Raw genomic sequence first — 25942 nt, 5'->3', positions numbered from 1 at the left:
CCCTGTAGGACATATAGACCCTTCTTTTTCAACCCCTTCATAACTGTAAGACTCCCCTTAGAAATCCGAAGAACATCACCTTCACCAACATAGTTTCAACCATTATCATCCAGAGTTCACAAAGAGATTAGATTCATCTTCAAATCTGGAACATGTCTGGTGTCTGTTATAGTCCTCACAACACCATCGTGCATCTTGATGTGAATAGTACCAATTCCAACCACCTTACAAGGAGCGTCGTTTCCCATTAACACCTTACCGCCATTCATGACTGTGTAAGTGGAAAACCATTCCTTATGAAGACATACATAGAATATACAACCAGTATCCAAAATCCACCTATCTTCTGCGAAGCAGACATTGATCGCCAGAACCATAGCTTCATCACATTCTTCAATGACAGCCAAGACACTACCATCATCTTCTTCGATGATTGCTGCCTCTGCTGGCTTCTTCCTAAGCTCAGGACAGTTCCTTTTGAAGTGTCCCTCTTTCTTACAGTTAAAGCATCTGTACGTACTTCTTAGGTTTCGATTTAGACCGAGAACGGCCCTTCCCATCGACCACATGCTGCGACCTTCCTCTTACCACCAAACCATCACCTGAACTGCTTTCTTCCATTGACCTCCGTCTCAACTCCTTCGAGTTCAATGCTGCTTTAACATCCTCAAAGGTTGTAGTTGTTTTTCCAGACATAAAAGAATAAACAAAGCTCTCATATGATGGTGGCAGGGATGCAAGCAATAATACTGCCTTATCTTCTTCTTCGAATTTGACATCTATGTTTGCCAAATCTAAGAATACTCGGTTGAGTTCATCCATATGGTCTTTCAACGATTCCCCTTCTAACATTTGTAAACTAAATAATTTCTTCTTTAGATACAAACGATTAGTTAGAGATTTCGTCATGTACCTTGTCTCCAACTTACTCCATAGCCCATCGGCTGTAGTTTCCGTCGCTACTTCCCGCAAGACCTCATTGCTCAAACAGAGTGGAATCTGACCATGAGCTCTCTCCGTGAGATCTTCCTTCTCTGCTCCTGAAAGTGATTCAGCGAGTGCAACCTTCCCATTCAACGTCTTCAGCAGACCCGGTTGAACTAATACTACTCGCATCTTAATCTTCCAAAGATTAAAATCGTTACTTCCATCGAACTTCTCTACCTCGTATTTCGCCATCACAGAAACCTCAAAACCTCAGCTCTGATACTAGTTTGTTATGCCCAATCGGGGTTAATGTGAACAATACGAGTAATCCAAGACAAGCAGTGGGAACAGTAAAGAACAATTAAGAACAGAACACAGAGATTTCCGTGCGGCCGACTTACCAATCATAACAACCATCTTGTTTTTTCTACCAATTTCTTTTGCCCACATAACTAACTCGTATCTCGTTTCAAACACTTGTTCAGTTCGAAAACACCCACTAACATCAATGCTGACAAAACCTTCATATGGTCTATTTTCTCCTTGATTTTCTTCTTTCTTATCTGGAACTTCAAGGTTGGGTTCTTCTTCTCCACATTCACGATCTCCAATTTTAAGACATCCAAATTCCGATGATGCTTCGTTTCTTTCAGCTGCATCATGCCACCTTTCTTGTGTATTAGGGACCTCCAAAATTCTAAGTGTCTATAGTAATTTGAGATGGAAGTTGAGAAGTAGCCACAACAGCAAAGTCCTAAAGGAAAAAAGAGATTTTTTGTCAAAACGACGGCTTAGAACCGATATATGCTACTTTTACGGCCTGAGGCCACCGTAGATTGGTCACACCTAACGGTGTCGTCCCGACGTAATGTTGTACAGTAACATTGTATGGTTGTGAAGTTTAGATTTCGGCTACCTCGAACTGAAATGATAGAATACCTATCGGTGGGACCAGACCGAAAAAACCCTTCGTGTTTAACGCCCAAAATTTTTTCATACAACCAACGAATAAATCATATAACATGAAAAAATGTGTCAGGATATGTTCATATACCTCTTGGGAGACTGAATCTTGTCTAGAAATTGATGATTTAGGATCCTTTAATATTTCTCCAAAATTTTTGGAACTCGGTTCATCCATGGTGGTATTCAACAATGAGTATTCTTCGTAGCTTCAGATATGAGTGCAACAACAATGTGAGATTGTTGCACAACTGCGATGAACTTTCCCCGTTGATAATGGTCGCCGGTGATGTTGACAATTCCGGTGGAAGAAGAGGGAAGAAGAATATAAGAGAGGAATATTGTCTAGGAATTTGGGTTTTAGGAAGATTTATAATTTTCACAACTAAATTCCTAACGTATGTGAAATACACCTTTAAAGGGGGTTGGTTTCACACATTCAAGGAGGGGGGTCCTTTAACCAAGCTAAGTCAATGAAACCACGGGGGTCCTATAAAATCACCCTAACAACTATCAAAAAAAAAAAAGTGACCGACCCTTTTAACCAGTTGGCGCCTTTGAAATTTTTCCTCATGGACCATGGGATCTGTAGACTGTACCTAAACCCAATCTACGGGGTTGTTGGGCTTAAATAGAGGTTTTCTGGGCCGAATCGGACTTCATTCTTCTCCGATTTTGTTCAGTTGACACTCTTCTTTGGGATTTAGTTCGTTCGAATTTTGGCAGCAAAAACTTGTGTTTAGAGAAAAATCACTCTTTGGACAACTGAAACAGCTTTCCAAGACCTTCTTCTCTCTCTCTCTCTCTCTTTCCGGTTTCACTCTAGAGAGAGAAAAAGCGAAGAGAAGAGGTAGAGAAATGCCCTATATTACACGCCCGTCAAGGCAGTCTGATTACAATTTGTTCTCTTCAAGTTGCCCTATTGTTATTGACAATGGCGGATCCACCTTCCGTATGGGGTAACCCTAATCTCTCTCTCTCTCTCTCTCTCTCTTGATTCATTCTCACTCTCTCACTCTTTCCTTTTGATTCTTCTTACTCCACAGATGGGCCGGAGAGTCCGATCCTCGTCTCAGCTTCCGCAACGTCGTTCAAAGGCCTCGCCACAAAGCAACTGGTAAAACTTCATCCTTTTCCAAATTTCCTCTTTTCTCTATAATCACGGCTGTTTTCTGTCAAACAATTTTAATCATCGAAATACCCACTACCCAGGACTAGTTTCTTGTTTGAACATTCGCTTCACTCTCAGAAATGCCAAAATAACTTGGTTTTTAAGCTTGTTATGTGTAGCTAGGGTTTTAGGTTGAGATGTCTACCCATTGTTTGCTGAAGAGGAATAGCCTATTGTTTAACAATTAATATACATTTTGTACTGAAACAATTTTCATGTAACCTTATGCCATGCTTCTAGTTGGTTTTGTCGAAAATCGAGATTTTTGAAATATGTATTCCATCCTGATGATTATATCAGCCTTTTCCTTATACAAGTGGTTTTCTGTTTATGAATAAAATTTGAAACTTTGGGATGGTTGGTATTCTATGCATCTGAATTCTGTTCTTTTGAGCAGGTGAAACTGTGACTATAGTTGGTGATCATGATCCCTCTCTGATGAAATACTTCGACTGTACACGCTCATCACTTCGCTCGGCCTTCGATAGCAATGTGGTGTATCAATTTGAGATAATGGAATATGTAAGCCACTATACTTAGATATCTCTATTCAGTACATTGCATGTTTAACTTTTGGCTTTTTGGCCTTTTTTTTTTGCCTTCCCTCGAAAACGGAAAACTCTATTTAGTTCATTTAAAAAAGTTTATTTTCTCTATATTTGGGGTTAGTCTCAGTACACTACTAGATAACTTTATCCAATGCTGGAACACTCTCTTCTTCTTCAGACCATTTTCTTTTCATTATTAGCTAATTTTGAGTATTATACTATGTCAATTTTATGCAGAAATTTTAAAAGCTTCTGTTTTCTACACTGCTTTCCCCATAAGTAACTCATTACAATTTGATGAACAGTGGATAGAATATCATATCGTAAATGATGAGTTTGCACATACATAATTGTAAAGTAGGAAGGCTTATTGTTTCGGAGAAGTTGTGTAGAAACAGTGGTAGCATGGTTTCATGTGGAAATAACTTATTAGTATGTATCAGTAATCATTTTCTTTTTTGGATGCAGAGCTTATTAATTATGCACATAAAAACTTATTAGTTAGTTTATGTGCTCATTTTGTTGCATGATGTTCATGAACAGTGCTTCTTTCAAGATGATAAATATTACTTTATTTCTCCAGGCAGTAGGCACTGATAGCAACAATGAATTGAAACCAAATCTTGATCAAAATGTCCTCTAACAAAGTGGTTTATGCCATTGTAGATTCTTGACTTTGGTTTTGAAAGACTGGGTGCTGATGGTTACCAGGTAGATTTTCTTCTTATAAGTAATTTCATAGAAATGCTATTTGATGCTTTGCTCTGAATAAAAAAAGATGGCACATTCACATTGGCAGGCAAAACAATTTTTGATATTAAATTCGTCCATGATCAGTAAAGAACAAATATGTATCTTTTTGTTTGGAAATGCTATTCTGCGTTGTCGTTGTGTTTAATTGACATTGGGGTTGCACGAAATGAACAAACTTTGAAGAACCATTTTCCAAAGACATGCTGATAAAAGTAGGATATCATGCTTGCACCCATAAATTATTTTAAGAACTACTAGTTAGGTGCTGCAGGAGAGAAAAGATAAAAATAAAATATGTTTGTGGACTCACGAAGCAAACATCCATTATATTGCCTATCTAAGTGGAGAACCTAATGTCGCTTCATACAAAGCAAGCATCCGTTTTGCGAATCTAAGTGAAGATCCTGATGGTGCTTCAGTCATTTTACTACTTTATTTTATTAACCAGATGCATGATGAGCACTGGCTTGTGTCCCAGTACCTTAGGAATTATGATTAGATTTGAAAAATAAAGCTTATAGAACTTCAAGAGAAGTATAATCATGTGAACCTATTGAGCTATATGTTTTCCTTTTTACAGTTAAAATCACTTAGTATATATGATAAATAAGCATTAAGATATGTGCACATCTGCTCTGTACTGCTCGCTATACTAATGCCCATTTCAATTTTAATTTGGGGTCAGAACAGGTTGATCATCCTATCCTGATAACAGAATGTGCATGTAATCCTGTTCAGTCGCGCAGTAAGATGGCAGAACTTCTTTTTGAGACTTATGGAATACCATCAATTGGTAAGAGCTTCTACTTATGTCACACGCACACACTAAATAACTATATTTTGTTGAGTCAGTATGTGAAGGAGCTCACATCCTTGTTTTCTGAATCTCTGATCATTTAAGTCGATGGTTTCTTCACTGGCATTCTATGGGTGAATTCTATTGAGTTCGTAGCTGTCATTCTACATTGCGAGGGACCTGAACCTACGACGTTTCTTTTTATTTTCTGTAAGAATAGTTCATTCTTGGATATTTATCTTATAAGTCTTCTTCTTGCATCTATTTCCTAGCTTTTGGAGTTGATGCTGCATTTAGCTACAAACATAATCAACAACTTGGGATCTGTGATAACGATGGTCTTGCCATATCTGCTGGATTAAGTACAAGTCATGTTATCCCAGTAAGTTTTACCATTTATTTCAGTTTTTTGATCTTGATTTACTGATGCATTTATTTCTTATTGAGTGCTATCGATAGGTTACGTAAACCATATTACGTTTCAATAGAATATAAATAAGTATACTGCATATTCTTTTGCTGCAAAAAGTATACTATAGTCACTTGCTTGGAACTGGCAAGAGAGCCGGTGCTCATCTAATCCTGTTTTATGTCCATAACAAATGGACTTCCAGTTTGTTGGTGGGGAGCCTGTTTTTGAATCCTGCTGCAGAACTAATGTTGGTGGGTACCATGTAACCGACTACCTGAAGCAGCTTCTTTCACTAAAATATCCCCATCACATGTAAGTATCTCATTTCAATCCTGTGGGCAGTGTCAATGTCATGCAAAACAAGTTGCTATAGGCAAACTACTTGAAACAGCTTCTTTCATTGCAACAATGATTACCTCTTTGACATGTAATGTAAGCAAGCTTGCTGCTTTTTAGATATTTTCTCCAACCTGCTATGTAATGTGCATTTTTATTTTAACGGGTACCTAGGTCTAGTATTACATGGGAGAAGGCCGAAGAACTGAAGATGGAGCACTGTTATGTTGCTCTGGATTATGCTTCTGAAGTTAGATCTTTTCAGGTAACAGGCTTGTAGGTTTATATATTTCTTCTCATTTGAAAGACTGACCAGTTCAGAACATAATTTATGACAGAAGGGGGATAAAGAAGCTGAAGACAAGAGCATAAGTTGGCAGCTCCCATGGATTCCTCCTCCGATTGAAATACCACCTTCAGAAGAAGAAATTGCAAGAAAGGCAGCAATAAAGGAAAAACAAGGTCAGCGGCTCCGTGAAATGGCTGCTGCAAAGAAGTCTTCGAAGATAATGGAGCTTGAAAATGAACTGCAAGGTCTCGGATTTTTAATTCAGCAGCTAGAAAACGTGGATGAGAGTGAAATTCCATCTTTCCTTTCTGAGACCGGTTATATCTCCAAGCAGGAAATCGAATCTGCCATTGTAAAGGTAAACCAGTCTTTACGAAAGGCAAAGGGCGAGCAAGTAGATATAGAGGAAAAACCGGAACCTTCAACTACCGAGAAGTATCCGCTTATTGATGTTCCTGACAATATGCTGGCGCCAGACCAGGTTGTGTACCTTGCTTTTTTTTTAAATGCCATAGTCAATTTTAATATATGACCACCATTAGAAACTGCTTACTTTTGTTTTTATTCTTGACTATCTCTAGGAGTGAATTTTGTGTACACGAGGTGGATGAATTATCTAAGAGTTGATTACATTTCCTCTCTTACCATATGTACACCATTTGACGGAATACTTAAAACTCCATATGCTCTCATTCGTAGCTGTTTCCATTTTGGCCATTTTCTTTTGCGAAGTCACATTAATGTAGTCTGCAATTGTTAATGTTATAGCTTTCAAATTTTGGTAGTGTTTTGCTATATTATCATTTATTTGTTGCTTTTGGTTTATTTTGCAGCTAAAGGAGAAGAGGAGGCAGTTGTTTCTGAAAACTACATCTGAGGGCCGGCAGCGAGCAAAACAGAAACGATTTGAGGAGGAAGTAGAGAGAGAAAGGAGAAATCAACAAGATGAGGAAAAACGCCTGTATGTTTTTGCACTTTTGGTTTTGGACTTATTGTTTGTCTTTGAAACAAAGGAACTACCTGATCTGCAGGATTCGAGTTTTGTAACACAACCATCAATTGAAACTGATACTTGTATAGGAATCCCTTGTTTAGGCAGCCTAGGCTCCTAGTGGCGCTGCTTCAATCATGTTCGTTTGGTGGTTAAATATGCAGTTATGTTCTACGTTTCCTAGACTGGATATCCTGTATAATAGGAAACAGAACCAGTAGGAGGAAAACGTTGTATCCGATAGTACAACATTTATAAGGTTCAGTCTTAAGCTACGAACTTCTAATAACTAATATGGATTAACAATTAAAATGAAGTTCACTTGTAACCAGAATAACAACTCCGATATTAACTGGACATATGTTTCACCACGGGCACTTCATAGATAGCGTTTCAGTAACCCAGAATTTTGTATACCCAAATGCTGATATGACCAGTTCGAGAGACTTGGTAGCTAGTCATGTAGAGAAAAAAGTCTACTGAATTTTTGCATGTGTATGCATAGAAAGAAGGTTACCAGTAAGATCATGTTTCTGCCGTGCGGTTAATTGTTATTTAGGGGACGCCTTGCACTCACTGAAACTTTTAGAGTTGCTCATTTATTGATGGGTGTTCCCTAATCTTATGCAGAGAGAACCCAGAGCTTTACTTAGAACAGTTATATGTTAGACATAGAGATCTCACTGAAAAAGTTGAGCAGCGAAAGCGTCTGAAAACAAATGGGAATCAACAGAACTCGTCAGGTGGGGTTGGCCGCGGTGAGAGACTGAATGCTGCTCAAAAGGAAAGAATGCGCCTTTTGACAACTGCAGCATTTGATCGAGGAAAGGGAGAGGATGCTTTCGGAGCAAAGGAAGAAGATTGGCAACTTTACAAACTGATGAGCAAAGATAATGATGATGATGATGAGGGACCAGATGAGGATGAGGCTGAGTTGGCTCGAATAAGTTCCCGGCTTCAGGTCATTTCTTCATCTTAAACATAGTTATCTGCAGAGTAGTTTCTTTCTGTTATGAAAATCCATGCTTTTCACTGTTAATACTTGTTGTTCATTACCTCCCACTTCATGCAATAACAGGACATAGACCCATTATTTGTTCCAAAAGTGGACACTGTCCCTCTTCCAGCTGCCTCTGAGCTCCCCAAATTCCGTCCCACGACAAAGGAAGACTTTCAGATCATAATTGGGGTTGAAAGGATTCGCTGCCCTGAAATTCTATTTCAGCCGAGCATGGTTGGAGTAGACCAGGCAGGGCTTGATGAGATGGTTGGAGTGTCGCTACGGAGATTGCCCATGAAAGGCAATGGCCTGGAGGAGAAAATGACAAGTTCGATTCTCATGACTGGTGGGAGCTCTCTCTTTCCTGGTCTAGCTGAGCGTTTGGAAGTAGGAATCCGAATGATAAGACCCTTCGGGTCGCCTATAAGAGTGGTGAGGGCATCTGATCCAATTCTGGATGCATGGAGAGGGGCTGCTGGTTATGCTGCTACTCCACAATTCTCTATCCAAACCTTCAGTAAGGAGGATTATTACGAAAAGGGCGAAGATTGGCTTCGGAAGTATCACCTGAGGTATAGTTTGTAAATCTTGTACCCAGTTTACTTCAAAGAACAGTAGTTAACGTGGGAGACTTGTTGGCATGCAAGATTCAGGACTCAACAGGTCATTTATTGTGATATGCTGTATTGCTGTCTGTTATTTAGAAAATCACCATGCCACTTATTTAATTTTCTGAAACGTAATCATCTTGACTTTTTGATCTCTGACATCTGCAAAATGTTACAATGCTTCGATCTCTTCCGAACTTGGTCACTTTGTAGCTCTTAAAGGTGTCAATATCTTCCAATCTTCGGCGAAGTTTTATTTGATTCTAAGAGAACATACCCAATATCGTTTGTTGGGCCTAGTTTCTCTGCTCGGCTGGATTGCCTTAATAGAATTGCTATATCATTTGTTGGGCCTAGTTTTTCTGCTCAGCTGGATTGCCTTAATAGAATTGCTATATCATTTGTTGGGCCTAGTTTTTCTGCTCAGCTGGATTGCCTTAATAGAATTGCTATATCATTTGTTGGGCCTAGTTTCTCTGCTCCCTTTAGCTGGGCTTAACTGGTGATTGGATGCAAAAAATTGTGGACTCGAAAAAATTCGACTGTGAATTATGGAATCAAGGTAGAGTTTGTTTATCTAGTAAAAGATGTAGGATAGTTCAACAAAAAAAAAAAAAAAAAAAAAAAGTAAAAGATGTAGGAGAAGTGCAAAAATCACCAAATTATCTATAGCATGTAAATGTTTGCCAAGGAAAGCAGTCAAACTTAAGTAGCGCTTTAGTCTGGAATAAAGTGCTTCTCCCGCTTATACACGATCACAGATTTGAGTCTTCCTGTGATGCCTGGAAGCCTCGGAATGCAAAATTTTCTTGTTCGGTGTTGGTGTGGTAGCTTGGTAAAAAGATTTTGATTCTCGAAGCTGATACCTAACAGGTTAGACTGCACAACCTACAATTCTTTTATTTTTTCAGTATATTTCTTGGAAACGCCAAATCTATGGACAGATATATCAACTCGTGCCCAAAGCCGATATCCTAACTCACAAGGTAATCAAATTAGGGATCGGTCTATTCGACAGCTAAGAATATAATGAATTATTCACCCCAAAAATAAACATCCCAAGATTTGAAATAGGAGATTTAAACCTACCTGCAACAATTTTGTATGTAACACATTTCCTACAATTTAATAGATTTTCTTACTGAAGGAAAGGTTCATCAACTAAGCATCTAACACTAAACTCTTAACCCCCAAATTCTTGACAAACAAGATAAATCTCTCTTGATGAAGATCTTGTTGCTTTGGGCCTTAACCACGATGCCTTTTTGAAACGCGGCTTGCAAAAGTCACTGAGTTCTGCAACCATACAACCAAACCAACATTAGAGGGTGCAAAAAGAAAGAAAAATAGGGTTGAATTTTTTTATCGTGGAATGATTGACCGCACCTTTCACATCTTCACTCTCAAGAAGCTTAACGACAAGGTTGCCCCCTGGTTGCAGAACACCACTCTCACCAACTTCACTACTCAAACCATCTGATGCTGCTTCTCCACTATCATTTTCGTCTTCACCGACCAGGCTACCACCTACGGCCAGCTCAAGTGCCTGTGTTCCTAATTCAACTGATAAAGCTGCATCTTTAGTTGTAATTCCTGAAACCGAAGGACACATATCCGAGAGTACTACCGAGAACCCTTTTCCCTGCAAGTTCAGAACATCCAGAAAAAAAAATTAAATCTCTTTTTTCTCAGTTTTGAACTCAAAGATTGCAACTGAGTAAACATAATACTAATTCCTCAAAACAGTTTTCCTCAAGGAACCATACGTTAAGTGGAGTATGGTGTACAGCTTTCTTGAAACTGAAGTCTAAAACATTAAGGTTCAGCATGAAACAGAGTGGTGGATCAAGGATATAGAACGAGGGGCTAAAATCTTAGATCAATTTTCAGCAACATTCACCAGTAATTTGGATTTTTCATGGTAATTTTCATTACAATTCCGTTCGGAGTTTCGATTTTTCTATGGTAATTTCAGAGTGCAATAAGCAATTATTTTAGCATTCTCAAAGATTCATATTCAGCTATTCACACTAAACAAAATATACTTTTAATGAGAATCTAAAATAACAAATTCCCAAAGTTATACTAATACTAGTACTCTATAATATATAGTTGACATTAACGAGTATCCATATCATGCGTCGACAAAGAGGCGATCCACAACATTAAAGAACTTATGAGTTTGATAGATGAAACTGTATTTGCAGATAATTTAAAACTCATACCCGCATCCACTCTCACATAATTATGTCTTGAGAGTAAAATAGTAACAGCTCCACCTCTTTCTTCTTAAAAGAAAATGAGGCTACAGATTCGTACTCTGAAGCCAAATGGCCTTTGACGTATAACTGGAATTGGTTTTCACCAAAATGTAGGATTGGCAGTATTGATAGAAAAATGCAGAATCATTCAGACAATAAATGAAACTTAGATGAAATTTAAAATTGATATAATAGAACATTTAATTTTACTTAGATCATTTGATTAATTTTTGTGTACTTTCGGTGGACAAAACTTAAATGTTTTCATCTATTCCGCAATTTGATTATGAAAATTTCTTATGGGATAATCAATCATACAAACAACTAGGCAAGCCCGTGATTTCAAGTTTTCACATTGACAATCATTAAAAATCAGCAAAAGAAATTTCTTTACAGCAACTTGGACTCGTGGCCCATTTAACTGGCTTAAAATATCTTACCATCTGAGGAACGTTAACAAGATATTCATACAGAAACGATAGGGATCCTAGGGCGGGCTAATTTTAAAAGCAAGGGGGCCTATAACCTACCTTCACCTCAATGTCAATCATCCCCTCACTATAGACAAGCTCTTGGTATCCCTTTTTGCAATGGTTTATGAAAAAAAAAAAAATCTTATATTGCAATGGATAGTAAAAACTAAACAGAAATGCACTCCTAATCTTTTCTTGTTTCGTTTTTGTCATAAAAGGGATTTTAGTTTAATAGAAATCAGTGAATCAAAACTTAGAAAATCAGCAATCGACCTTTATTTCTAACTGTTATACAAGGGTGGGTTGTGGCGAGGTCCCAACATAAACTACACATTACGGTAACAGATTAACAGAATCGTCTTTAGACCAAAGAAACTTTCAAGTCTGTGAAACTAAGATCAGGTAACGCAGTCATCAAAGGTTCCTTTGATTATCAAACACCTTAAGATCTCGATATCTAAATCAACAAAATCTTCTTATGCATATTTGAGTTCAATAAGTTGATATGATTGAAGTACCTGAGGGGAGAGCTCCCTGAGCTTGTTTCTTTCGATAGTCATGACATCAGCACAAATGGTGATTACTCTAGCATCACAATGAGCTGAGGGAACCTTCACTTTCTGCTCTGCAAAAAACACCACATTTATAGAAAATCAAGTCTCTAAATGATCACAAAATACCCTTTATTTTCTTGTTTGTTGCAGAATTTGATGAGAGTACAAGTTTACAACACACCTTCAAATCAACACCCAGAACCATCCCACCACTTTTAAGAGGACCCAAGCTCTGACAAGCTACCTAGGGTTCAATTTTAAAATTAGAATCCCATCAAAACCCACTTAAACTACTATTTCTAGGGCAAACCAGAATCAAAGAAAATGAAATATTTGAAGAAGGGTGGGCAAAACCTGAAGCCAAGCACCAGGAGCACAACCAAGGTCTAGAACAGAACCACCTGGTTTTATCAACTTGTACTGTTTCTGCATCTGAAGTAGCTGCTCTCACATGAAATCATTAAACCATCTTGCTCTTAGCAAAATTAATTTCTGTCATAATAAAAGAAAACATAAATGAAGAAAGAAAATTAAAAAAAAAAAACCTTGAAGGCGGATCGAGCGAGGTACCCAAGGCGTTGAGCCTCCCTGTAGAAGAAGTCCGGTGAACCGGCGCCGCTCATCTCCTCTCTCTCTCTCTCTCTAATAACCTGGAAATCGCATTTCAGGTTAGTTTCCCTCCCTTTTCTTTTTCGCTCAATTAACCCGCAAAACTCTGTCTATAGGCGCCAATCCATTTTACTATTTTTTTTTTTTTTTTTGAGAATTCGACTATGGTCTACGTTAGTCGTTACAAGGCAATGATACATCATGAAGATACAGTAAGCACGATAACCGGTTTATTTAAATCAAGAATGAAAGAGACCTAAAGCCCAAAAACAAAGAAGCCTAAAGCCCAAAAACAAAGAGGCTTAAAGTCCGACAAATTATTACATTATTTATAGTCTAAATTACATAGGATAATTCTTGATGGTAAACTGCTTCCACCGAGATTCGATCCCACGACTTCATGGACCAAAGACTGGTGGACAATCCATTTTACTCTTAGCCCAACGCCTTATAGCACGAGCTGACGACAATCATGCACACTACATCAGCCTATTCGAAGGCATCCCTTCAAGAGGACTCATTACATGTCAAACCCGGGTAAAGTTATTCACTTTGCATCCAATTAAACCACATGCCCCACTGGGGTCCTTTGAGTTTCATTCTTGCAAATGTACTCCCGAGGTGGGATACCTAACGCGGGCCTCCTCTCTTTCGCACTCACAGAATAGACCCAGTCCTCGGACCTTCGGACTGCCCCAATCCATGGACCTCAGAATGCTAGACTCGGAGTGCCTAGAGAGGGATAACAGAAGGTCCGCCATTGGAGTCGTAGCACAAGTGTGGCAGTTTGGCGGTCTTTAAGGGCAGTACTCCTTCCCGCTTTTCTCTATTCACTTTCTCAATCAAATAGATTATTGGGTCAGGATTAATCATTCTTAACCGTTGGATTCAATCAGATTTGCTTATATTAAAAGGATATACCTAAGATTTTGAAAGGATAGAAGATAAGGTAATAGTCCAGAACTTCCATCTCCTTAACACTCGGAGTTTCTCGCTCTTTCTTTCTCTCTCTAGTCTCTGCTTCGAGTGTCCTAACGACGCGGATGAATTACAAACTATTTCTACTCTTCTAAACTTTTAATCTACGATGATGACAGTGACACGTGTTCCTCTGTTCTCTTCAGCTTCTTCCTTATTCACTCATAATAATAAATGCAGTAATTTCTCTCTTATTCCATCAGATTATAGTACCAAACTTGTTTCTCGCTCTTCACCATTTCCCGGAAGAAGAAAGAAAAGATTTGGACTAGTTGCAATGGCCCTCACTACTGTTGTTGTTACTGGCGCTGCTGGTAGAACTGGTTGGTACCTACTACCTATTCTCTCTCTCTCTCTCTCTCTCTCTCTCTCTCTCTCTCTCTCTCTCTCTCTCTCTCTCTCTCTCTCTAGTAAGGAAATAATAAGAAGAATTGGGGATTAAAAAGCAATTGTTTTGATGAAGTTTGGTGAAAAAATTGAAATTATGAGTCTATAAGAATTGGGTAGAATTCATTTTTGTTGTTTGTCAAACAAAAAAGTGTGCCCTTTGCCTTAGTACCCTTTTGATCTTATTTTCTGGAAAAAAGAAGAAAGAGAAAATGAACTAAGAGAGGATTTACTCACAACAAGGGTTGAAATTTGAAACCACAGTAGCCAACAATCAAATAGTAACAATTACTACTAAAAAGAAATGACAATGGGTGGGAGAATTTGTGATGAAATTATTGCTATTTTACTCACTTGTTTTCAATCGTTTTGGTTTCATGATATGTCGTGATAATGGTGGCAGCCGCAAACTCAGAAAAAACTTTAACCTATGTCCAAAACTTAAAAACTCAAAAAAAAAAATTCAAAAAGAGTAAAGAAATAGTAAAATTTTATTGATAAAATGAATGGATTTAACAACTATTGGATTCGTTTTGAAGGCGTAAAGGATGGAATTTGACCCCAAAGTGGGTGGACAGTGGCATTAGCCACAACGATTGTGCGGAACGTTATTTTGTACTAACCTCCAAAATTTCGTCCAATTCCGACACTCTTGTAGCTTCATTTTGGCAGTTTCAGTCCTTTGTTTTTATTTTTGTCGGCATTGATTTCTTCCATGAATTTTTCGGTCAATTCCTCTACATTAGTTTGTGTGTTGATTTTTAGTGCTTTTATTTGGTTTAACCTTTAGTTTCCCAAATTGATAAACAAATGGATACTTACGTTTCTTTTCAATTGGATATATAATGGAATGATTTCGAAGGCCAAATTGTATATAAGAAATTGAAGGAGAGAACGGATCAGTATGTTGCAAGAGGTTTGGTAAGAACAGAAGAAAGCAAAGAGAAAATTGGGGGAGCTGATGATGTTTTTGTTGGGGATATAAGGGACGCTGGGAGTATTATCCCAGCCATCCAAGGGGTCGATGCTCTCATTATTCTCACAAGTGCTGTGCCAAAGATGAAACCCGGATTTGATCCTACTAAAGGTGGAAGACCAGAGTTCTATTTCGAGGAAGGAGCTTATCCTGAGCAGGTTCTTGATATCCTACTTTCTACTTGCATATGAAAAATTCTATTTGTTTGTGTTTCTGACACAAGTACTGTTGGCTTATTAGGTTGACTGGATTGGGCAAAAGAATCAAATAGATGCTGGTAATGACTCTTTCATTCCCATTCGATTTTATGTCATGATTAACAAAGGCTGTGTTTACTGTCTAATGATTTGATCCCTCTGAACAGCTAAAGAAGCAGGAGTGAAGCAGATCGTTTTGGTCGGGTCGATGGGTGGAACCAACCTTAACCACCCCTTGAATAGCATCGGGAACGGAAACATATTGGTGGGTAATTTATTTCATCTGCTGAAAAATATGTTCCTCATGTGAAGTTTGAAAAGAATAGCTACTCTTATTATACTAAGCTTTCGCCTTCTGGGGACAAGAGCTCAGTTTCGTTGTCAAATGTCTCGAAACAGTCAGGAGCTTCTAAGCTTCCGTTCTCTCTTTTTCTTCTGAATGCAGCTTGCAGAATGAATTACCATGTTCAGTTTCCTTTAAAACATATTTAATATTAGATGGCATCTGATGAGATTCAGGGCAAATGTAGGTTTGGAAGAGAAAGGCGGAGCAATACTTAGCCGACTCTGGTATACCATACACAATTATAAGGTAAACCCCTCTCTTTCACTTCTTCAATTCCATGAGCTTCCTAGTTTGGTGCACAGCCTTCATTACATGTATGATTTTTCCTCAAATGATGATAATGCACTTGTTTGATCAGAGCTTTCGCCTTTTTCGTAGATCGGTATAGGTAATATGTACCATGTTGTCTGACTAAGATCTAGCATTGTCATGTACTATTTGTGAGAAACACCTCTGCCACCACTTTAAAACAGATTCCCCACTCTCTTGAACAACTTCAACTTAATTCTTGTAACCATACACCATAGCCTATAAATGCAAACTAGACGGTAGGCAATTAGGAGCGTCATACTAAAGGATTGCTGACAATTAAGTGCAACTTTAGGTTCGATTCCATTACAATTTGATGCATATCGTTCTTACTAAAACAGAGCTGGAGGTTTACAAGATAAGGAAGGGGGCGTACGAGAACTTGTTGTGGGGAAAGATGATGAACTTCTCGAGACTGAAATAAGAACCATTGCTAGAGCTGACGTCGCAGAAGTTTGCATTCAGGTAAATATATTGTTAATGCAAGACATGTAAGGGTTTCCAAGTTGTTCATATGTTAATGTTTCGGGTTTGGAACAGGCATTGCAATTTGAAGAAGCCAAGTTTAAAGCATTGGATTTAGCTTCAAAACCTGAGGGAACTGGTGAACCAACTAAGGATTTCAAGTCTCTCTTCTCCGAAATCATTACCCGATTCTGAGATGTCCCTGATTCTTAAGTTTGTGTTTTTGTCGAAACATTAGATAAGAGAAACAAAAAACATATATCTTCTCCCACCAGGGTACATTTTGATGTGTGTTTTCCCCTTTCTATATCCAATTTTCCCCCAAGTTGCTGCAGATATTGGGGCCATGATGCTCGCCGAATAAAAGCTAAAGTGTTTTATTTGATGATGTTCTTTTATTACTTGACAAGTACAAAGTTTCAAGATATGCCAGTAAAAAGAACACATTACAGAGTTCATCTTGAACATAGATTCACCAAATTACACGGATCCATAATCAAGACTAAAATTAGAACAAATCAAAGGCTTCAGATTTTCCGGGCAATACTAACAACCCCGTTAGCATGTTTTTATTCAGTCTTCATTTACAAAAGCACCCATTTTCTCTTTCTCAGTCTCAAGAAGAGAAGGAAAACCAAGCCAAGAATCATGGTAAGTTGTCAGAATAATATACATATTCTTCACATTTGTACATAACGAAAATTAGAGTTCTTTCCTCTGGACCTTCTTCTATCATCGATGGGCAAGTCTCAGAGAAGAAGACATGCCTCGTTCTTAACCTGTTGCTTTGCTTGCTGTTTAGACCAGTAGCCGTGGGCTGAAAGAACCCGGTTCAAGAGCTCCTGTGGAACAGGCTCTCCCCTCCTTTGCTGAGGGGATATACGTGCTGTGTGAACCAATGTTTTCCATTTATCCTGCACAACCATTGAAGGACACGGGGTAATCAAGCTCAAAGATTCACGGATAATCTTGCACTGCTACTTTGATGCCATATGTAGTTTCAAAATTACAAGTTTACAAGGGAAGAAAAACTGAAGATTACTTGATCAAACAAAAGAAAGGGGAAAGGGTAGGACCAAGAAGCAGTTATTCTGCAATTTTAAAAAGGTTTAGATTCCTAAACAACAATAATCTTACTGAACTCTCTTCGCAAGAAGGGCCTAGAAAGTCAGTGAGCTCTATCTCTCTCTATCTATCTATCTTAGAAGTTTCAAAAGAAAAATCTCTCTCTATCTTAGCTCTCATAAAATCTGAGAACAAAATGTGCAGTAAAAGGACTGAACCCAAGGAGCCTAGAGGTAAAACTGCGGCAATATAATTGCAGTAGAAGTATCCTCGTAAGATCCAAAGCGAACTCAACGACTGAACAAACCCAAAGAAACAGAGCTCCGGAAATTAAAAACATAAGCGGAAAAATATAAACTACCTTCAAGTCCACATAAGTTCGATGTTTTGCATTGTCGAATGCACATAGTTTGACCTCACGCCACCTGAGAAATTAAAAGTGAGTTAGAACTTCTATACGCCGATATGCAGTTTCTCCTCCTAACGAAAACCAGTAAGATGACAGAAAAAATGGATTGTGCTCAGAGGTGGGGGTAAACTGGTAATGACCACACACCTTCCAGTTCCAAGCTTCTCAACTGCTCTCACCAGTGCTTCAACTTCTGAGACAGAGAAGGGTCTCCTGGTTCGACGCTGAACCATATCTGATAGTCTAGATTTCATTTGCAACGGAACCATGGTGAGTGCATCCGTTGTCATTGAAGGGATGGAAACCAGTGCTCTGGAATCTTTTGTTGTTTTAGTTGCTGATGTGTCTATAGGGGAGAGCTCCAAATCAGGATCGCTTCCAACAAAGTTGCCCAAATTGTTCATTGGAGGATACATGGAGGTCCCGGACATCCCACAGTTTGAATTAGGAGAGGTTAGGCACCTGAAATAATAACTGATTAATAACCACATACAAGGATAGTCTTATTATCCCATCAGTGAATAGAGTTCTAATCTAAATTTAAGCTCCTATTTCTGTTACCTAGTTGATAGCTGAGATATGCCACAGGGAACCAAAAGAGAAGGATCTTTGGAGAGTTTAGTTGGTGAAGCATGTGCAGGTTTTGGTTCAAGTGTAAAACCCAAACTATCCAGCTTATTGTCATGTGAGATCCCTGTCTGCGCTAAAGTTTTACTGTCATCGCGAACCTTAGTTCCCTTAAGGACCATGCCCACACGTAGTCCTCCTCCTAGAATAGCAGTGACAGCTTCCATTACTGTCCTCTGCCGAACAAATTGAAAATATATTAGGGAACCACAAAAATACCAGTAATCAGTAATCTCTCTAGAAACATGGTCTCTCTAAGATATACTATATGGAAAACAAAGAAAAATAACAATACATACCTTAAGTGAACCAACAGTAGCGGTTTCAGGAATCTCCACGACAAGTTCTGGCACTCTGAAGGACTTTATACTAAGCTTCACTGAGTAAGGAGATAAAATGTATAAGAGCCCCGATGTCAGACTAAAATCAAGTACACACAAAGCAGAATGCCGTTCCCAGTACCTTCCCTACCATTAGAACCACTGGACGTGAAGGATGATTTTTTACCAGGAACTGAAGAAGATGCTCGGCTACCTGAATGGAAAGGGTAGGAACATTTAGCAAATAAAATCGCAACAGAAAAGAAAACAGTAAGCCTGCAAAACTAAGACTCTTAGAGACTGCTGCACCTGCATTGGCATTATCTCCAGTGACTCCCTTATTGGGTGATTTACAGACACCCTTACTATTTATCCCACCTTCAGATGTCAGTAAGAAGCTTCGTCCATATAACTTCCTTCTTTTGAAAGAAGAGTTCCTGTGAGACCGTTGGCGAGTGTAGAAAGTTTTCCTCTTGTGAAAATTCAGCTTCATATCTACAAAAAGTGACTGATTTAAGCTCTCTCCCAATTTTGAGATCATTTTGTAATGGAACCATAATTGTGCAATACTTACGAGAAAAGCAAATAATCTAATACCATCTCATTCAAACATGTGCTAACATAATAATGGCACCATAATGCAGCATACCTGTTCTAGAACGCTCCCAATCGTGCAGTTTTGGTGCTGCTTTCCAATATTTCGAAGTCAAAAGCTTCTTGATTCTTCTATCCCCAATATGCTGGGGCGGCCTAACTGTCTTCATATGTATGGTGCTAGGATCAGTGCACCCAGAAGAGTTTTCGTCATCATCTTTAAAACCTACTTTAGTAACTTTATCATCATGTGGAAACGCGGAAAAAGACACACGAGAAATGCTGTTATCTCTGCACTTATGCACATCAAAAGTAGTATCTGAACTAACAAGTATAGGTGGTTTAGTAGTATCTAATCCCATCGGATCCTCTGAATAGCATGACCCATTTATCAGATTATCTATCTTTTCTGGTTTAGCTTCTATTTGTCTCCCTATCCTATCCACTGCCTTGACTCCACATGATTTCCCATAACCAGTAGAATCACCCTCTAGACATGTTCGGACTTCATTCACGTTATCTACATCGGACAATAGTCCTACACCAACATCATTTCGAGCATGTGACAAGTCCTTCGAATGGCAGCTTTGGTTGTGCACTTGCAAACCAAGTTCAGGGACTACAACAGTCTCTACATGTTGCAGTTCCTGTTTAATGTTGTCTTTGTTAATGGCATCCGTCGACTTTCCGAAAGGTGTGTCACTAGAGCCAGAAGAGCTTTCTTTCTCTTGTAATAACTTTCCAGCTACAGTAGCAAGCAATTCAAATGCACACATCTGCTTGTCCTCCTCTCTCTTTCTAAATGAGCCCCTCCTCCCCTATAACCATTACCAATGAATCAGGAGTAAGACATGCTTCATCGAAACAGAGAAAGTTGTTATACTAAGGAAAAAGTGGCAAAATATTTACCCTAGCTGATCTTGAACCTCTGGGTACAGCAGGGACCTGATAACCATTGAATCCATAATCCAACCTCTTCAGCAACACCATAATCTCATGAACACATAACCAAATTACTCAACAAGCATTAACTTGCTTCCTCAAATCCATTTACTTCCTACAAATCGAAAAAACGTCCCAATCTCCCGGTGCACCTTCCAACTATTATACAGTTGTTGAGTTCGACTAACAAAATCCTGTCAGTTAACAACATCGGAATAATTCAGGTGAGAAAGAGAAAGATTGAGAATAAGTTTGGGAGGTCTTTGGCCTCTCACCCCAAAAGCTATCTCAATAGGTAAGGCGTTTCCTCCACAACCAATGTGGGATTATCCCAACTATAAGTAGTGGCCCCTCTGAGAATCTTAAAACTAGTAAAGATACCCTTATAGAAGACTTTCCAGAATAACATAATTAGATATATATATATATATATATATATATATATAGATGTGAAGAAAAATGGTGAATTCATGATAATATATCAACTATTTACTATATTAAGATATTAAAGGGGATTTAATTAGAACTTCCATTTTCAGGGGAAAAGGTAAATTGCATCAGCCAGGATACGACTGGAAATCCGATCAAAAGAAACATGTATCAGGAATTCCAAGAAAGGGGAGTACTAGATCTATTAGGATCTCAAAAATTGACAAAATAACAAAGAATTGCCTCTAAAGAATCCCGTTCATTAAATATCATCTACCTAAACCCTTATAAGGAGATCGATGAACACTAATTCAAACAATTAAGGTGAGTTTTGGTTACAAAATGATCAGATCTTAACCCAAAATTATCAGAACTAATAATTCATTTTTGATGATCAAGAACAAAATCCAAATCAAGAATTTCGAAATCCATCGGAGCAAAAAAAAAAAAAAAGTAAAATTATGGCGAATCCAAATCAGATTGTGAAAATTTTCAAAGTAAAACCCTCTTAAAATCTACAAAAAACAAATTATGCCTAAAAGACGGAGGGGATTCCGATATACTCACAAATGATTCCCGGTCGAATGTTATTAAGATTTACGGTCGGATGAGAAATTTGAACCGGAAAAGAATGAAATTTAGGATTGGGGAATTGAATGGAATTTCAGACAGAAATCATCTTCATGCAAATCTTGAATTTCATCTGAAGAAAACATTCTTTCTTTTTCTCTTTGTGAAATTGTGAAAAACCTCTTGAAAACCCCTCCAGTTGTTTTATAAGTGCATTTTTCCGATACGAGGACCAACTGGTAAAATCCCATCCCATTTCTTCCTTCCTTCAACAACCGGTTACGGAACCACTTCGACCGGTTCCTCCCTTGTGCCTCACCCATTTACCCGCCCCCGATTGTTGCCACGTAGGAATTTATGTTTTTTTTTTTTTTTTTTTCTGGAATTCGACTATGATCTATTATGTTAGTCGTTACAAGGCATTGATAAATCATTAAGATGTGATACACAAGACATTGACAAATTATTAAGATGTGATACGCAAGACATTGACAAATCATTAAGATGTGATACGCATAAACCTTGATGGTAAAATACATTATTAACTTTATTTATATTTTAAATTACATGGCATAAACCTTGATGGTAAAATACTTCCACCGAGACTCAATCTCACGACTTTATAGGCTTAAAAAGAGTGTCCAACCACTACACCAAAGACTGGAATTTATGTAGTTAAGTAGAAATGTGAAAAAATTAGTGTGGCAACGAAAAAATTACCGTCACCAATTAAAACTTGACTTTGTTTTAAACATTAGATTTTTAGCTTTGAAGTAAAGTACTTCTTTCTCAACAAAAAAAAAAAAAAAAAAAGTGAAGTACTTCTTGTTCGCATCAATTTTACATGATGAAATAATTTTTTTTTCTTTGTCTATCTCCGCTCCACCACCACAACTAAACTTCCACCATGATATTGTAACCCCTCCACCACCACCATCACAACAACAACAACCATTGCACCTTCACAACCACCCATACCTCAACCACCCCAACACCTTAACCACCACATTTGTACCTCCACCGCCACCATACCTCCATCACTACTACCACCACCACACCTCAACTACCACCACTTTTGCGCCTCCACCACCACCATACCTTCATCACTAACATCCACATGCCTTATCCACCACTACTATACCACCGTCATAGCTTTACCGCCGCCACCATACCTCCATCACTACACCCCCATACCTTATCCACCACCGCCACCAACCCACCACTATACCACCACCACAATATCACAATCACCATACCTCCATCACTACCATTCACATACCTGATCCACCACCACCACCACCACCACCGTATCTCAATCACCACCACTACCGTATCTTAAACACCACTATACCTCCATTACTATCACCCACATACCTGATCTACCACCACCATACCTCCATCATTACCACTCACATACCTGATCCACCAGCACCACCACCATCGTATCTCAATCACCACCACTACCGTACCTTAAACACCACTACCACCGTACTTCCACCACCACAACCACCGTACTTCCACCACCATCATACCTCCATCACCACCACCATACAACCACCATCATCATACTTCCACCACCACCATCCCAATACCTCCACCACCACCATCTCCATTCCTCCTCCACCACCACTGCCACCATCATATCTCCACCACCACCACCACCACCGCCACCATCATACATCCACCACCACCAAACTCCCATAACTATACTTTCAAGGCACCACCACTATCACCAATATCATCACCACTTCTTACACAAGAGTAATTATGGAAATCATAAATAAATTGAATCAAGAATCTCCATGAGTAAAAGAAAAATGACTCCAGAAAAGTAAAGCGTTATTTCCTGAAAAACCCCCTACTTTGTGACCAACTTTCCCTGTAGTCCCCTACTTTATCAAAAATACCCAAAAGACCCCCTTTTTCCAGTTACCGTTAAAGTCTATTACTCTCTCTCCTCCATCTCATCACCTCTCTCTGCCACTACATCTATCACGCCACATCATAATCTTCTCCGATAAGGTCGCCGACCGACCAAAAATTACGGCGATCTTCATACATAAAAAATGATAATAACAACAATAATAATTGTTTTTTTCTCTCCACCTCACCTATCTCTCTTCTCCGGTATAGGTTGTCGGTCGGAGACCTTCAAACATAAAAAAATAAAAAAAAAAAAAAAAATTCCTCTCTCTCTCTCTCCCTAAACACTCCGGCGGAGGAATTTTCCTTCGTCGAAGGTTTGGTTCACCAGATCTGTCGAACATACCTTGAAAGTATGCAGACCTTCAAGGTATGTTCGACAGATCTGGTGAACCTTAATCGGAGAAGATGGTGATGTGGCGTGATAGATGACGTGGCAGAGAGAGGTGATGAGATGGAGGAGAGAGAGTAACAAACCTTTAACGAAAAAATAAAGGCCTTCTAGGTGTTTTTAATAAAGTAGGGGGCCTTTTAAGAAATAACCCAAAAGTAAATTGGAATATGGAACTAATTTTTTTTTTTACTTTTTTATGTATAATCCAAATGAAGGGGGAAAAATAAGCCATCTGAATCTTTCTTTTATTATTAAAAGTTAATGAACTGTCTAATTGTTTACTACAATATATTTGAGGTTGATTATGACATAAACTTGAGACATAATAAAACTGTTTGTTTCTTAATTAAAACATAAAACTGTTTGTTTCTTAATTAAAACATAAAACGATCATAACTCACGTGAATATGCACACCAACTACTGGGTCTCACATAAAACCACCTAAAAACGTCAAATGATCTATAAGAAGATAAGGTTATTTGTTGGTTGGGAAATATCTCAGAATTAATTATATAATTTATTGGTTTGGGTGGGTTTTGCAAAATTCAACATCCACTTACAAGTTTAGCGTGGTTATTCAACTCCATAATCATGTGTTTATGATGTGGCAAAAATCTAATAATACAGTTCACTTCTACTTAATGTAGAGACTGGTGGAACACCCATTCTGTAATCCAGAAGTCTCAAATTCGATTATCTTTAGACGTAAAATCAATGAGTTGTAGATCTTGAGATAAACTTAATAATGCCGGACCGTTTCAAAAAAAATAATCCCTTGTTTATGGTGTGGCCAAAATGGACCCAACAGTAGATTGCTATCTCACACCTAAAAAGATGTTTATTAGGCCAAATAATTGGATGAAGCCAGGAAGGTCTGGTTATTTCAAGATTCTTAAGCCAAATAATGGAACATTGGAATATACTACTGTACTAAATATCTCAAAATCCGAACGACCAAACTCTTAGTTCAACACTTCCAAGAAAAGAAATAACAAAAAATCAAAACGAATATAAAATGAATTTTAAAGTCATTTTCTTCAAGAATATAGATGGGACCCCTTCAATTATGTAGCGTTCTTCATCTTAAATAGGATGACGACCTACGTTAACTATTCACCACCATGGAAACTCTAGTTCATTTTTTTTTCTTCTAATTATAAATTTTTGTTATTTCCATTTATATAATTCTTTTTTCGAATGGGTTTGATTACTTTTTCATCATTTGATGGGAACGATAAAGACAATGTGGTTAGAAAGAATCTCAAAAAAGTACCGTTGATAGTTGAAGCCTTGGACGATACAATTTTTGTAGATAACAATGTGGATAAAATGTTCTAGTATAACTGAGAAATAAAAGGAATCAACTGGACACCAGTGGTTCCCTCTTTATATAGTCCAAAATTCAATCTCATTCATCATCCATATTGTTTGGAGGCAAGTTTTATTTCAACAAAAAAAATATCTAAGTAGCTAGTGGGTAAGGAATAGATAAATTTTATCCAACCTCAAAGCACAAGATCAAACTTGAGCTCGACCCCATTTGATGGCGGGCTTAAGTCGTTAGCAGTATATTTAGACAACAGAGACACGTGATGAACACGACTTTTGCCACTAAAGGTGGACCTATGATCAAGAGATAGAGAGAGAAAGAGCAAGGTTTGTGCATTTTGTGCCGTCACAATATGAATTAAATCGATCTGATTGGTTGGCTGAAAACTAGTACTCCTATAATATACGATGCATGAGAATGGGACCACTTGAAGGGAGGGGGATAAGGTTATGACAAAAAGTTCAACTAGTCCCACCCCTACCCCCACATTTACCAAATATTATAAATATGGGTGCTGTTAAATGCATCAGGCGGGCATAACCCTTCTAATTCGTGTAAGAACAAGACACAAGAAAAAATAGCTCCTTATTCGTGTTGTTGATTCTTCATAAAATTTCGGTAAGAGCAAGACAGAAGAAAAAATAACTCTTTATTCACGTTTATCATTCTTTCTAAGGGTTCAGTAACAATAGGATACAAGAAAAATAAAAATAAGAGTTAATTCCTATATGGCCCCCTACTTTGTGACCAGCTTCCTTTATGGCTCCCAAATTTCTGTAAATTCAAATATGGCCCCCTATTTTCATGGAAATGTCATAACTACCCTTCCCATTAATATATTTTCAAAATGAAATTAAAAACAAAAACCTAAATTCCACCTCACTTCCCTCTCCACCACTCATCTCTCTCCACGTCACCTCTCTCCAACTCACCTCTCTCTCCAAGTCAACACTCTTAAAAAAAAAAAATTTTTTTTTTCACTCACCTCT

At 38.2% G+C, this 25942-nt stretch overlaps 4 protein-coding genes across 5 annotated transcripts; 2 read left to right on the top strand and 2 right to left on the bottom strand.

Annotated features, from left to right (window-relative positions):
- The first annotated feature begins 2416 nt into the window (after window positions 1-2416).
- ARP5 (actin-related protein 5) lies at window positions 2417-8948 on the top strand. The gene is made up of 12 exons (XM_086653195.1): window positions 2417-2849; window positions 2937-3007; window positions 3459-3583; window positions 4276-4320; window positions 5053-5155; window positions 5431-5540; window positions 5773-5882; window positions 6081-6171; window positions 6245-6676; window positions 7029-7156; window positions 7817-8147; window positions 8265-8948. The coding sequence occupies exons 1-12, from the start codon at window positions 2749-2751 to the stop codon at window positions 8769-8771; spliced, it is 2154 nt and encodes a 717-aa protein (XP_086509321.1). The 5' UTR covers window positions 2417-2748; the 3' UTR covers window positions 8772-8948.
- An 854-nt stretch (window positions 8949-9802) lies between these two features.
- LOC147566690 (FtsJ-like methyltransferase family protein) lies at window positions 9803-12814 on the bottom strand. The gene is made up of 6 exons (XM_086653197.1): window positions 12628-12814; window positions 12437-12523; window positions 12264-12326; window positions 12047-12148; window positions 10181-10436; window positions 9803-10090 (listed from the first exon to the last, which is right to left on the bottom strand). Exons 1-6 carry the CDS (start codon window positions 12703-12705, stop codon window positions 9978-9980), a joined length of 699 nt encoding a protein of 232 aa, XP_086509323.1. The 5' UTR covers window positions 12706-12814; the 3' UTR covers window positions 9803-9977.
- Window positions 12815-13600: 786 nt separating this feature from the next.
- On the top strand, window positions 13601-16734 carry LOC147566689 (uncharacterized protein At5g02240-like). Its single transcript, XM_086653194.1, has 7 exons — window positions 13601-13992; window positions 14919-15190; window positions 15273-15309; window positions 15397-15494; window positions 15760-15821; window positions 16226-16349; window positions 16425-16734. Exons 1-7 carry the CDS (start codon window positions 13779-13781, stop codon window positions 16542-16544), a joined length of 927 nt encoding a protein of 308 aa, XP_086509320.1. The 5' UTR covers window positions 13601-13778; the 3' UTR covers window positions 16545-16734.
- On the bottom strand, window positions 16711-21819 carry LOC147566688 (telomere repeat-binding protein 5-like). 2 transcript variants are annotated; one of them, XM_086653192.1, is made up of 10 exons: window positions 21303-21819; window positions 20274-20500; window positions 19420-20182; window positions 19080-19265; window positions 18913-18984; window positions 18750-18829; window positions 18385-18626; window positions 17971-18285; window positions 17776-17839; window positions 16711-17263 (listed from the first exon to the last, which is right to left on the bottom strand). In XM_086653192.1, exons 2-10 carry the CDS (start codon window positions 20352-20354, stop codon window positions 17099-17101), a joined length of 1968 nt encoding a protein of 655 aa, XP_086509318.1. In that variant the 5' UTR covers window positions 20355-20500; window positions 21303-21819; the 3' UTR covers window positions 16711-17098. The 2 variants fall into 2 exon arrangements, with proteins under 2 accessions (XP_086509318.1, XP_086509319.1); XM_086653193.1 differs by having other exon boundaries at window positions 18922-18984; window positions 21303-21627.
- Between the last annotated feature and the right edge of the window lie 4123 nt (window positions 21820-25942).

Source organism: Eschscholzia californica, unplaced genomic scaffold, assembly GCF_041429995.1.
Source record: "Eschscholzia californica isolate CP2 unplaced genomic scaffold, dmEscCali1.0.p SCAF_1, whole genome shotgun sequence".
Classification (NCBI taxonomy): Eukaryota; Viridiplantae; Streptophyta; class Magnoliopsida; order Ranunculales; family Papaveraceae; genus Eschscholzia; species Eschscholzia californica.
Note: the sequence above shows the minus strand (reverse complement) of the source record. Positions and strands in the feature narration are given on the sequence as shown.